General features: G+C 50.8%; 2 protein-coding genes across 3 annotated transcripts in view; one reads left to right on the top strand and one right to left on the bottom strand.

Moving 5' to 3' along the window:
• Positions 1-261: 261 nt before the first annotated feature.
• Positions 262-12847, bottom strand: DDRGK1 (DDRGK domain containing 1). 2 transcript variants are annotated; one of them, XM_084774243.1, is made up of 9 exons: positions 12715-12847; positions 11597-11806; positions 10323-10435; positions 9970-10071; positions 7060-7182; positions 6127-6165; positions 1467-1523; positions 898-946; positions 262-548 (listed from the first exon to the last, which is right to left on the bottom strand). In XM_084774243.1, the coding sequence occupies exons 1-9, from the start codon at positions 12803-12805 to the stop codon at positions 382-384; spliced, it is 951 nt and encodes a 316-aa protein (XP_084630369.1). In that variant the 5' UTR covers positions 12806-12847; the 3' UTR covers positions 262-381. The 2 variants fall into 2 exon arrangements, with proteins under 2 accessions (XP_084630369.1, XP_084630370.1); XM_084774244.1 differs by having other exon boundaries at positions 405-548; positions 1467-1596.
• The window catches only part of ITPA (inosine triphosphatase), a 19364-nt gene continuing 17848 nt past the window's right edge, over positions 12740-14255 (top strand). The window contains exon 1 of the mRNA XM_084774247.1: positions 12740-12869. Within this exon, the coding sequence (XP_084630373.1) occupies positions 12762-12869 (108 nt within the window). The 5' untranslated portion in view covers positions 12740-12761. The remainder of the gene's footprint in view (positions 12870-14255) is intronic.

Here is a 14255-nt window from a genome sequence, read left to right as displayed (position 1 = left end):
CCTCTGACATATAGCCTGAGGTCTAGATAGTTTTTTTTTTTTTTCGAGACAGGGTTTCTCTGTGTAACAGCTCTAGCTGTTCTGGACCTTACTCTGTAGACCAGGCTGGCCTCGAACTCACAGTGATCTTCTTGCCTCTGCCTCCCAAGTACTGGGATTAAAGGCGTGTGCTACCACCACCCGGCATCTGAGGTCTAGATTTTATCTGCTTACCTGAAACCCCAGACCAAGCCTTCTATACCAAGCCACAGGAAGCCCAGCAGCGCTCATAGGCCTTTAATCCACAACATTCTGGTCATGTCCCATGCCTGCCCCAACATGGCAGGGAAGGACGAAGATGCATGTAGGCCACACGATACATTCAAGAGGGAAGGGCTGGAGTCAGGCTGAAGCCTGGGCAGGAAGGTCCTGGCCCCAGGAGATGAGGGAGTTGCTGGCCTGGGCAAGCTCAGTGATGGACACCCGGCCCCGCTGTCTGATGAAATTGGCCACGGCAGCCAGCTCCTCTGGGGTTATGTAGATGAACTTGCCCCGGTCGTCAATCACACCTGTGGGGACATGCACACTGTAGGACTGAGTCCTCCCCGGCTTTCCCTGCGCAGATGAAAAATGCCCTTCTATTCCTTTACTGATTTAGAGTCTTTTGGTCCTCCTATCAGCTTGGCCCTTCCTGAGTATATTAAATCCCATGTAGGTGAGTCCTACCAATCCTTTCCTCACATTCCTCACTCCTCTGCTAGGGCGAGGCTTCTATGTCTTCCTTGTGACCAAGTCTAACTCCTCAGTGTCCCTTACTGGAGAGGCCAAGCTGCCTTCAGGACAAGTCCCTGCAGCCTTTGTGGTCCCTCACTCCCACTAGCCAGGATCTGTTTATAGGACTGATTGTCACTCTCTCACCTGTTAGAGTTCCCTCCGTCAGCAGGTCCTGGATGCGGTTTATGGCGTCCTGTGAAGAAAACAAGTCTCAGTGCTTGTTTTATGGTTCCCATGACCACAGACCCATCCCATCACCCGTCTACTAGAGGCAAGCTTCCTATCCCCCTAGCATGCCTGTCCCCTGCTGTGACTATGCTTCTCCTAGGAGGGACTCTTGAGTGAAGGGGCTCTGATTTGAGATCTGCCAGACGCTTGATGGAAGCTCTACTCCAGCTGGGAAAGGAATAGTGGCAAAGTCTGGGTGCAAAACAGCCTGTTTGCAAGAAGTGCTGGATTTGGGCTGCTTTGGTCACAGGGCAGGCTAAGTAAGACATTTGAATTTTCCTTTTCTGCCCACCCCCCTTTTTTTTGGTCTCTGTAGAAATGCAGGGTTCCTGGAGTACCAAGAATTTCCTACACTCTGTTCACTCTTGTTGGGGACAGCCTGGAAGGGAGTCACAACTTGCCATCCTCACGCCAGCCCCTACTCTCTCTGGGCATACAGTCCCTGTAACTAGATTCCACATTCTAATCCACTTTCCAGGGCTTACCTGGGTCCTCAGGCCCATGTGGAAAGCCAGATCTTCCAAAAGGACAACCTTGGACTGCTACAGATAAAAGGAAGAAGAGGGAGAGAGGCTGAGACCACTTGGTCAGCTCGACGTTACTGACACGTCCAGCCTTTAAAAACAAGGTGAGAGGCACCTAAGAAATGACACCCAAAGCTGTCTTCTGCCTTCTATACGTTCATGCATATACACGCCATTTCTTCAAACTAACACTTTCTTTCTATTCATTTGTTTGTTTATTGTGTGCATCAACAACTTTCAGAAGGTTGTGAAATCACCATATAAATCCCAGGGATTGAACTCAGATCTTAAGGTTTGACGGCCAGCACCTGTACCTGCTGTGTCATCTTGCCAGCCCAAAATAAATTAAAAATGGTTACATAAGCCAGATGCTGTGGTACACACCTGTAATCTCAGTATCTGGCATGTAGAGCAGGAAGGTAAGGAGTTTAAAACCATCTTTGACCATGTACTGAGTTTAAGGCCTGTCTGTGCTATAAGACTCTATCTCAGAACACCAGCAAAACAAGCCCGGCGTGGTGGCACACGCCTTTAATCCCAGCTCAGGGAGGCAGAGGCAGGCAGATCTCTGTGATTTCAAGGCCAGCCTGGTCTACACAGAGAGTTCCAGGACAACCAGGGCTGTTACAGAGAAAAACCCTGTCTCGAAAAAAAAAAACAAAAGAAAAGGAAAGGAAAGAAAACCAGCAAAACAGAACTTCTTGTCTAGACTTTGCTGAGGACTGGCCAGGCAAGGCATTAAGAAGGTGCAGACAGGCGGGAGAGACGGCTCAGGGGTTTAGAGCACTTGCCTCTTGCAGAGGAGTCAGGCTTGATTCCTGGCACCCACACAAACTACCCATTAACTCCAGTTCCAGGGAATGTGACACCTTCAGACTTCCTGGAGCACAGGCATGGATGTGGTGCTTCTACTTTCATGCAGGTAAATACATTCTCACACATTTAAGGGGGGCAGGGGAAAGGGTTGAAGGAATAGTAAATAAGAGACAGTTCCTAACCCTGAGTTAAAAAGCCTATCTGATGAAACAGAAGTCCACAGGAAAGGAAAGAAAAGGTAACAGGCCTGGTCTTCCATAAGGCTTACAGAGACTCATCCCTCTTTTGTGCTTACTTTCCACCTTTCAGCCCAGATCTCCACAGCCCTGCCTCGTGTGCTCCTTTTCACTCATCCTCTTCACACTGAGGCATACCCGACTCTTCACACTGAGGCATACCCGTCTCTTCACACTGAGGCATACCCGTCTCTTCACACTGAGGCATACCCGACTCTTCACACTGAGGCATACCCGACTCTTCACACTGAGGCATACCCGACTCTTCACACTGAGGCATACCCGTCTCTTCACACTGAGGCATACCCGTCTCTTCACACTGAGGCATACCCGTCTCTTCACACTGAGGCATACCCGTCTCTTCACACTGAGGCATACCCGTCTCTTCACACTGAGGCATACCCGACTCTTCACACTGAGGCATACCCGACTCTTCACACTGAGGCATACCCGACTCTTCACACTGAGGCATACCCGTCTCTTCACACTGAGGCATACCCGACTCTTCACACTGAGGCATACCCGACTCTTCACACTGAGGCATACCCGACTCTTCACACTGAGGCATACCCGACTCTTCACACTGAGGCATACCCGTCTCTTCACACTGAGGCATACCCGTCTCTTCACACTGAGGCATACCCGTCTCTTCACACTGAGGCATACCCGTCTCTTCACACTGAGGCATACCCGTCTCTTCACACTGAGGCATACCCGTCTCTTCACACTGAGGCATACCTGTCTCTCACCTGAAATGGCCAAATAACTAGCACTAGGAATAGCAAGATGGCTGTCAGGTAAGTGCTTGTGTACTTGCAAGGACTTGAGTCCAAACCCCAGAACTCACATAAACTGGCTGAGTGTGAGCTGGGTGGCAGTGGTGCACACCTATAATGCCAGAACTGGGGAGGCAGAGGCAGGCGGATCTCCGTGAGTTCGAGGCCTGGTCTACAGAGTTCCAGGACAGACAAGGCTACATAGAGAAATCTTGTCTAGAAAAACCAAAAAAAGAAAGGAAGGAAGGAAGGAGGGAGGGAGGGAGGAGAAGCAGCAGCAGGAGGAGGTGTGGCTGGAAGTGGTAGTGCACGTGCTCAGGAGGTAGAAGCAGATGCTGTGGGCTCACGACTAGCCTGCTCTACATAGTAAGACCCTGTCTCAAAACCAGGCAAGCAAACAGCCAGGGGCGGTATCATGGTCCACTTGAAACCTCAAGACTGGAAAGGCAGTACTAATTTAGCCAACTAGATTATTGGGGCTCACTGGCCAGACAGAGTACCCTACGTGGTGAGCTGCAGGCCAGTGAAAGAAAGTACATCATCTTATCTAGGCCTTGATTTTGTTTTATTTTATTTTTTCAAGACAGGGTTTCTCTGTGTAGCCTCAGCTGTCCTGGAACTCACTCTGTAGACTAGGCTGGCCACAAACTCAGAGACCCACCTGCCTCTGCCCCTCAAGTGCTGGAATTAAAGGCATGTACCTCTGCCCGGCTTAAGCCTTGATATTTTTTAAACCTACTTTATTTAGGGTTTCTTAATGCCTCTACCTCCCTTCCAACCCATAACCCTACCCCTTGCAAAAAAACAACAACAACAAACAAACAAATAAGAAACAAAAATAAATAAATAACAAAACAACAACAACAACAAACAGCAACAACGAAACAAAGGTAGACAGTACCTGAGGAACAAACAATACCCACACATATATAAACACAACACAAAGTGACCATATTAATAGTAAAGTGTTCTCTGTACGCAGTCCTGGGCCATGTGTCACATGCTGCTCTCACATCCTCAGTAGAAACTAATTCCCAGCAGCTCGGTGGAGCACTCACAGCTGGGTCCACGCAAGCATCTGCCCCCACCTTTGCTACATATAGCATATGACTTGAGAGAAGGCGGTCCTTTGCATTTCCATGAATCTTCCACAGCAAATGAGCTGGGGGAGTAATGACATGGTGACACCTCCTCAGCTACATATGGCATGTGACTTGTTGGAATGCCAAACCGTTTGTGTAAGCAGGGTGGGGGTGGGAGGGCTGGGGAGGATATAATCAAGAGGCAGTTGGCAGGGGATGGGTAAGCACCGGGTGATCGGCCAGCAGCTTCTACCTATACAACAGACGAGGCACTTGGCTCTCAGTGGTCCCCTTAGAGCAGGACCAGAATCACTTCCTGTGTTGCCTGGTTCCTGAGGGTCTAACCTGAGGTACAGCTAGGGTCAAAAGTGTATTTGAGCAAATATGGACCTAACCATGGTAGAACAGACATCCTTACCGTTCACATGAAGTGCACTGTGTGCAGAAACCTTCCTCCAGTTGTGAAATTCTTTCTAAAGGGTCAGATCTCTTGGAGTGAGGAAGGTGGATGGAGTGAATTTCAGAAGTCCGCTCTCTTCCTCCAAGACAGCAGCTCCAAGAGTGTAAGCCAGTAAAGGCTGGACAAATTCCTCCGCTCCAGGGGTTTGGAGAACATCAAGAATGAAACTTTCAGGGAGTCACCAAAAGCTAGAGCAAGGCCTACCTGGGAACTTCCTTCTGGTCCCTGCAGAATAGGGGGCAACACTGAGGCTGACCTCTAAATCCACTGGGAGGCCTGGTGAAGGAAGTGCTGAAGGCCCACACTGCTTCCTACCGTGTAGGGAGGGACAGCGAGTTCTCAGCAACAGCAGGACACTGAAAAATGCCGCCCAGGGCAGTGCTCCAGGGTGGAGTGCAGGCTCCGTCAAAGAGGACCGCTTATAACCTAAGGGAAAAGGACCCTCTGGAAGATGCTATGGCTTCTTCCTCTTAGGGATTCTGGGCCCCACACATGAGCCCAGCCCCTCACTGCTGCTGGGAGCTGTCTAAGCCCTGCTCTCTTTTAGGAGGGTTGGGGGAGGATTATGCAAGCCCCAGCTTCTTGGCAGCCCCTGATGCCACCCCCACCGTCGCCCCCGCTCCCTCTGCACTCCTTCCCTCAGCTGCCTCTGCACCTCTGAGCTGCACTTGAAAACCTCTCCCCTTCCCGCATCCTTTGTGGGAGAGAAGTTGCTTAGCAGCAAAGCGATCAGGACATGCTTATGCAACCTGGAGCAGCTTCAGGGCAGCCTGAGAAGTGGCTATGGATGAGGGACACTGCGGACTGCTCAGGATCACAGTGCTCACACCATCCTATTTCTTCTCGGATTCCCAAGCTCCCCATCAGGAGCACAGAGCACAGGACATTTGTTCCAATTCAGTGGAACCTCAGTGTGACAGAACTGACAGAAAACACATGTGAATTGATTCAAAACATGATGACTCATTGAGCGTGGGGTCTGAAGAGCAGAGGTACTGTCAAACCAAGTATTAGGAAGCCACTGAGTCTCCCACACAGACCTCTGTCCTTCTCCACCTTCTGGGTCTGAAGGGAAGGGACTTTTCTCACCAAGGATCAGCAAGTAGACACCCCTTCTGAACCCCATGCCCATTCTGGTCCAAGACCGAATGAGACTCCCCTGCTTGGTCGTGAGAACATACACAGAAAACACAGACACATATGTACGCTCACTTAGCAGGAGAAGATAACAGCACTCTCTGAGTCTCTTACCTTAACGTAATTGATGAATTCTGTCAGGAAGCTGTGAGACTAAAGAGCAGAGAAATCAGTGAGCACCACCCCTGGCTGGAGGCAGAGAGCTCTAACTACCTATACTCCCTGCTTACCAGCATGCTGCCTGCCTGCAGCCTGCTCTACCTGCATGCTGCCTGCCTGCAGCCTGCTCTACCTGCATGCTGCCTGCCTGCAGCCTGCTCTACCTGCATGCTGCCTGCCTGCAGCCTGCTCTACCTGCATGCTGCCTGCCTGCAGCCTGCTCTACCTGCATGCTACCTGCCTGCAGCCTGCCTTACCTGCATGCTACCTGCCTGCAGCCTGCCTTACCTGCATGCTGCCTGCCTGCAGCCTGCCTTACCTGCATGCTGCCTGCCTGCAGCCTGCCTTACCTGCATGCTGCCTGCCTGCAGCCTGCCTTACCTGCATGCTGCCTGCCTGCAGCCTGCCTTACCTGCATGCTGCCTGTCTGCAGCCTGCCTTACCTGCATGCTGCCTGCCTGCAGCCTGCCTTACCTGCATGCTACCTGCCTGCAGCCTGCTTTACCTGCATGCTGCCTGCCTTACCTGCATGCTGCCTGCCTTACCTGCATGCTGCCTGCCTGCAGCCTGCCTTACCTGCATGCTACCTGCCTGCAGCCTGCTTTACCTGCATGCTGCCTGCCTGCAGTTTGCCTTATCTGCCTGCAGCCTGTCTTGTGTTCCCACCCCATCACCTGCTCTCCTGATGGGTAGAGTCTCCCAGACTAAGGGGTGACAGGACAAGGTTCTCTACTGAGACCAAGGCTATAGTCACAAGGGCCTGCATGTACTGGCACTCAACATGCTCCTTGGTACACAGACAGAAGTGCCTGAGGTCACGTGGGTAGCCCTGGACCTATCACACAGACTGCCCTTGTGGTATAGGTTTCCCCAGCGGGATAGGCCCACCTGCTCCTCAGTCATGGTTTCGCCAACACCTTCCTCTTCTACCACGAAGGCCTCCTTCAGTTTCAGGTACTCCTCGTGCTCCCGCCGGGCCTGCTCCTCCCGAGCCTTTCTCTCTTCCTCCTCCTGTGGACATAGAGACAGAAAGGGCAGGTATTTGAGGCAGCTGCCCACTCACATCTATTCTCGGCTCTGCAGGACACAATAACAGGCAATCCAGAAAGTGTTTCTTCAAGACTTCCGCCCTTTGGTCTCAAGCTAAACAATAGAGGCTCTCCTCACTGCCCAGACCCTTGCCCTGTCCCCTTGCTCAGGAGATTAACTTAGGAAAAAATTTCTTGGAAACCTTGCCACTTCTCCCTGGTCATGTCCAGATATGAACAAACAGCAGCTGCTGCTTCCTGCCATCCATGCGCACAGCCAGTCCACTGCAGTCTGGCTTACCAACCAGCTGGCCACCTCTGCACTTCCTAACTGAGGCAGGACAGTGACTTATTTATTTCTAAACAAGTATGAGAAGATGGGGAAAAAAGCATACAGTAATAGCTCAATAGTGGAGCACTTCCCTAGAATGCACTGGGGAAAAACAAAACAAAAAAGAACCTACTGCAGCCTAACCCTGAGTCACTCCAGGATTTCAAATGAGGAGGAAAGTAGAGTACAAGGCTGCGGCCAGCCTGTGCCACAGGGAGTTTTGGGCATATTTTTACAGAGTAAGACCCTGTCTCAAAAAAAAAAAAAAACCCCAAGTTCACTAATTAATTAAAAATAAAAACCAGAGCCGAGTATGGTGGCACACACCTTTAGTCCCAACACTTGGGAGGCAGAAGCAGGCAGGTTTCTTGAGTTTGAGGCCAGCCTGGTCTCGAGTTCCGGGACAACCAGGGCTACACAGAGAAACTCTGTCTCATCAAAACAAAAACAAAAACAAAATAAAAATCAGGGCTGGAGAGATGGCTCAGCAGTTAAGAGCACTGGCTGCTCTTTCAGAGGACCTAATTTGGTTGTCAGCACCCACATGGTGGCCCTTATTTTTTTAATCTAAAAGACAACTAAAAATAAAAACTTGCCAATCCAAATCAAGTTACAATCTACAAACTACTTTCCCAATACCCTTCAAAGCTAGTAAGACGATAAACAAGGAAAACTGACAATCAAACCCTATAGAGGCCCAAGAAGACATGGCAGCAAGTAAGTGAAACACAGTGCGTTAGATACGACCCTGCAAAAGAAAAATACTTGGGCAGAGAGAGATGGCTCAGTGGGTAAGAGTACTTGCTGCTATTCCAGAGGGCCTGGGTTCAATTCCCAGCACCCACGCAGTGGCTCATTAACAGTTAGTAACTACAGTTCCAGGAGATTCGATGCCCTCTTTTGGCCTCTGGGCATATATGGGGCTGGTGGGGATCTATGTGGTTCAGTTAGGGTGTTTGCCCTGCAAGCATGAAGCCCTGGGTTCTACTCCCATCTCTACCAGGTATAGTGACGCATGTCTCTACTCTCAGGGCTCGGGAAGCAGAACTGGGAGGGAAGGACATCACTGGCTACACAGCAAGTTCAAGGCCAACCTGCTGCCTCAAAAAACCAAAAGGAAGGTGGGAAGGGAGGGAGGGAGGGAGGGAAGGGAGAGAAGAAGAGAGGGAAAGAGGGACGGAAGAATCTGAATAGAGTGTGACACTTACTTTAAGGATGTGCTATTATTGTTGTGAAAAATGTACCAGTATCTTACAATGAGGGGAGCTGCTGAGAAACTTAAAACAGGGAGAAAGAGCAGAAGAGGGAAGGCATAGGAATGCTCACTACTCACAGTAAAGACCTTCCCTTGCTCATACCTCCCACTGCCACTCCTACAGTGCCCATGGCCAGGCTTCCTCCCGACATACCGAGTTCTGGACAAGGCCAACCAGGGGCCCTCTTGTTTTATTCACCCTACATGTTTACACTTTTCCTTTTCTTGGAAACCTGGTTCTAAGATAATCTGGCAAATGGGGATTCGTTAACCTCCTTTCTGTGGTGACGCCAGTTCTCCAAGCGCTGGTCCTACGCCAGACCCTAAATGGACTCACCATATCTTAAGACTGTTGATAACCTCAAAGTCCCTGGAACAACCCTAACTGCCTTGCTTCCCTGCCTCCTTCCTCCTCAGTACTTTCTCGGCTCCAGATGCTCTGACCATGTTCAACATCCCTCAAATGTCTGTGTCTCCTTCATGGCTCACACTCACAAGAATCCCCAGCTATGGGCTGGAGGGAGACCAGCAGTTAAGAGCACTGGCTGCTCTTCCAGGGGACCTGGGTTCCAATCCCAGAACCTATAAGGTGGCTCGCAGCCATCTGTAACTGCAGTTCTGGTTCCCTCTTCTTGCCTTCATGGGCACCAGGCACATACATAGTGACAGGGTGCACAGATGTACATACAGGCAAAACACCTATACACATAAAGTTTTGTTTTGTCTTGTTTTTTGGAAACAGGGTCTCGTTACACAGCCCTGGCTGTTCTGGAACTCAGAGATCTGCCTGTCTCTGACTCCCAAAGTGCTAGGGTTAAAGGCATGTACCGCTGCACCCAACTTCTTCTTCTTCTTCTTCTTTTTTTTTACCCCGATACACATAAAATTTTTAAAAAGAAAAAAAGAAATCCTCATTTCAAAGCCATGCTGCTTCTGAAGGTGATGCTTTAAGGCCAGGGGAAGAAATAAACCAGGGGCACGCTCTTGTGCTGGGCCCATGCCCATCTTCTGTTTTGGATACAGGAGTTAGCTAGTTAGTCCAGGCTGTCCTCCTGCCTCAGCCTCTCAAGTGCTGGGATTACAGCTATGAGCCTCCAGCACACCCAGTACCATGGCCCACCTTGTAGGATGGAGTCATTCAAGTATCTGGGAGCAAGGCCGGTAATGGGCGGAGCCAGTCTCACCTTCTGCTCCTCCTTCAGGCGAAGCCGCTCCTCTTCCTTCTTCCATTCGGCCTCACGTTGGGACTCTAGGCGTTTCCGTTCCTCACGTTCAGCCTCCTCTGCCTGGAGAGAGGGTTCTATAGGCACATCGCCCCCACCTCTGGCTAGTTTGTCCACCCCCTATAGAGGCCAAAGAAGGCAATGCCTGGGCCAGGACATAGGCTAAGACTGCAAGAGACAAAGCCATGTAGACAGCAAATTCCAGCCCAGCATAAAAGGAACCCAAGGGCCAGTCTGGTCTGTCATGGGAACTAAAGACTGGGTCCTCCCCTCCCCACCCCCCGCCCAGAGCTATGCCCCATCGTCTCCCTTGCCTCTCGCTGGGCTTTTCGAGCCTGTTTTTCCTCTAGCTTCCGTAGTTTCTTGGCTCCAATCTTCCCTGTTGGGTGAGCTTCTGCTGGCTTCTCAACAGCTTCTTCCTCTTGGGCTGGGTATGGTCAGAGAAAGACAATTTAAGTCCTAGACAGAGAAGACTCACTCTAGCCCCTGTCACCTTCCTCAAGGGGTAGGGGTGGTTTCTACCTACCTCTGGCTTCTAGCAGCATCTACCATAAACGTGCATGCACATACAAATGTAATTAGGAGACTACACACATATGTACCTGGGGGGTTGGGAGGTCACCGAGTAAATGAGACTTTGGATACTGCACAGCTGTAGGAAGATGTCAACACCTGAATGTTGGGGATCATAGGTGTCAACCCCTGCAGCAGTCCCTGATTTCCACCTCTGTCCCAAACCTCCAGGGAACGGTGACCTTGTGAGTAAATTTATTCCTGTCATAAATCCAACATCCTGTATGTTCTAGTCAGGAACTGATGAGTGTCCTGGGCTCCTTCAACCAGGAGTCTGTCTTTATCTTAACAGATCCAGACTGAAAAAAATAACTCCAACCTTAGGGCTACCCCAGGGCCAGCTGAAATGAATGATATGCTAATGCCTGAGCCCCACCCCACCCCACTCCCGAGTATATGACCCAAATCTGAGCCAGGAAGGACAGCGAAGAGAGGGCCTCTTTGTTGTTGCTGTGTGCTACTTTTTGAAACCGCTATATAAGCCAAGCTGGCCTGAAACTGGCCATGCTCCTGCCTCCGTCTTCTGAGTACAGGAGTTATCAGCACACACACACACACATCCACTAAAGGTCTCTTTTGAAGGCAAAGGAGCTAATAATGCCAAGGGCTCAAGGCAGAAGCCCCAATTTCCCCTAAATTCTGAGTAAGGGTTAGCTATCTCTTCTTCACACTGAAGCCTTTAAGAACTAGCGGACAGCCATTCTTTCCCACAGTCCTAAGGACTTTACAAGACTCCCCAGAACCCTGCATGTGGAGGTGCATGTCACCATCACCAGACACGTCTCTACTTATAAGCACTTATTCTCAATCCCACTGACCCAAGATGAAGGAAGAGAGGGCTTGCCCAACAGCGTAGGGATGGAGCTAAGAAATGCTGGCTTTGAGGACCAAAGTCCAGGCCTAAGACTCCAGCCCCACCGCCTGATGTCCCTCCTAAGCTTTGGCTTCATGCTCATTGCATCTGTCCACTCTTGGGGACTCATTAACCCCTTCAGTGCAGCCTGGGCCCTCTCACCTGGAATAACAGCTTCCTCCTCCTCTTCCTCACCCACTTCTGCCCACGCCACTCGCTGGGCTCGACGTTGGGCCTGCAGACGGCTGCCCAAGTCCCTCCGACGCCGGGGCCTGCTTCCCGATCTCTGCTCCTCAGACTCCTGGGGCGAGGACCGCATAACCTGGCCTGCTCCTGCCCGCTCTTCCTCATTGCGCACTGGTTCTTCACCAGCTTCAGGGAGGGAGGAACCATAATGCTGTCAAGCAGCCCATCCTCCTGAGAGTGGAGGGTCAGCATCTTGGGAGTCATCCTCCCCTGCCCGATCTTCTCCAGACTGACTACTGCTGCCCACACCACAAAGTTCCAACTTCAGTCTGTCAACGCCTTTATTACTCACACCTTGGTCTGACGCTAATTCCTTATTTTGTACTTGCTTGAATGCCTTTATCTCCTTTCGAGTCAGTGCCCTTTGCAGGGGACCTATTTAGGATACTCTCACCCTGAGGCTTATAGATCTCACTGGATGGCCAGCGCAAGATCACATTTACTTCTTGCTTAGCACTATGCTATGCTTTTGTAGGGTACTCCAACCAGAGAGTACATTTCACAGTCAGGGGCTGAATCTCCCTTCCCTGGAAGATTTGTTGGCTATGCTTCACCTCAGCTTCTCTCCTTTCTGCGCATACATTAAGTGTTAGTATGGGGGGCTGACAGAGTATCTGTTTGTGCCAGACCAATGGCATGGCCTTCTAATCCTGGTGGAAGGGAGGCAAAGCAGCATGGGTGCCCTCTTTGACAGGAAGATGTCTTCAGAGTTTCCTGAGGCTACCTGGCCCTCCAACTACTGGTAAGCCGAATACACTGGGCAGGATTTTAGTAAACCTGTAGCCTCTCCTATTGGTGCAGAGCAGGAAGGCAGGCTTGGTTCCCAAGTTGCCTCCCCAGCCCTGGGTTCCGCACTTGTTCCGAACTCGTCCACATGCGCATGCGCAAAGCTGTCGCCGGCTATCGCACTAGCTCCTCGTCAGCAGAGCCAGGCGCGTCCGTGCATGCGCACGAGTTCCGACGTGACGGCCTACCAAAGCCCAGGAACCCTGAGAAACGGACTCCTCCGGCCCTGGGACGGCGGCACCTCCTACCTGCTGCCGCCCGACCCCGGCTGCGAGTCAGGAAGAAGATAAGACCGATGAGCAAAACCGCCGCCGCCAGATACACCCAGGGCCCCACCATGATGATAGCCAGCCTCGCAGCCAGCGCGCCCGCGGACCCGGATCGCCAGGCCCCGCCCACTACCGTAAGCCCTGCCCAGCCGCACGTTGAGCTCCGCCCCTGCCCAGGGGTTGCCCAGGGTTTTAGTTAACCCGGAAGTCCCGAGCTGCCACACAAGCCTGTCACCTCAGCGTCCGCGAGAGCTGGAGACCAGCATTTCAAGGTCGCCTTTGGCTATATAGCGACACGGAGGGTCTGCAGTTAAGGACGCTGGCAGCTCTTCTAGAGCGTCTGGGTTTGGTTCGCAGCACCCACAACCCTCTCCGACTTGACAGGGGACCCAATGCCCTCGTCTGACCTCCTGGAGCACCAGGTGTGCACGTTATACCCACAAAACATCCATACACATAAAATAAATCTTAAAAAAAAAAAAAAGAAAGAAAGAAAAGAAAAGAGTGAGTGCGTACGTGAGGATCAATTAATCTGGGATTGTACTTTGGTGGTAGAGCACTCACAAATGGCAGCATGTGTGTTTGTATTTTACTAACCCTGCAGCCTAGGCATCTATTGCGTTATTTTCTGTAAATTCTAAATATTCTGTAACTTAATTTTCAATACTGATAAACCCGACGCCTTCCACGTGTCAAGCAAGTGCTGATATAGTAAGCTATAGTAAGCTGTATCTCTCTCTCTCTCTCTCTCTCTCTCTCTCTCTCTCTCTCTCTCTTTATCTCTTTGAGACAGGGTTTCTCTTTGTAGCCCAGGCTGGCCTCTGCCTCCCTGAGTGCTGCGATTACAGGCCTGCGCGATTGTGGCAGCTTTGGTAAACTGCATCTCTAGCACCTACCTTCTTTTTATTTGGAGATTTAAACCCATGTTCTCATGCAGGCTAAGGCTCATCTCAGCCTCTACCTCAGCCCAGGCCCCTACTTTAGTTGTTTTGTTCTGAGACAGGGTCTCTGGTAGCCTAGGTTGGCCTCACACTTGCTGTGTATCAGAGGAGAATTTTAATCTCATCTCTCGACTTCTACCTCCCAAGCACAAGGAATAGCTGGGAGTACAGGTCTGCACCCTGATGCCCAGATGCGTCTTGGGTTTTGTTTAAGGGTGGATTGTTTTGTTTTTGTTTCTTTGAGACGGTCTCATTACATAGCTCTGCCTGACCTAGAACTCAGTATGTAGACAAGGCTGGCCACAAACATAGAGGAATCTGCCTCGGTTATAATTAAAGGTATGAGCCACCACAGACCTGCCTGGCTCCTGCATTTTTAGACAAATAATATTTTATTTTTATTTTTATTTTTTTTGGTTTTTCGAGACAGGGTCTCTCTGTAGCCTTGGCTGTCCTGGACTCACTTTGTCGACCAGGCTGGCCTCGAACTCACAGTGATCCGCCCGCCTCTGCCTCCCGAGTGCTGGGATTAAAGGCATGCGCCACCACGCCCGGCTAATATTTTATTTTGTATGTATG

Source organism: Acomys minous (assembly GCF_964271855.1).
Source record: "Acomys minous genome assembly, chromosome: 3".
Lineage (NCBI taxonomy): Eukaryota > Metazoa > Chordata > Mammalia > Rodentia > Muridae > Acomys > Acomys minous.
Note: the sequence above shows the minus strand (reverse complement) of the source record. Positions and strands in the feature narration are given on the sequence as shown.

Coding starts and splice junctions, on each gene's coding strand:
- DDRGK1 (XM_084774243.1), bottom strand. CDS start 12,805: ATGGTGGGGCCCTGGGTGTATCTGGCGGCGGCGGTTTTGCTCATCGGT. Junction 947..1,466: donor ACATGGGCCTGAGGACCCAG/GTAAGCCCTGGA, acceptor TTTTCTTCACAG/GACGCCATAAACCGCATCCA. Junction 549..897: donor GACGGAGGGAACTCTAACAG/GTGAGAGAGTGA, acceptor ATGTCCCCACAG/GTGTGATTGACGACCGGGGC.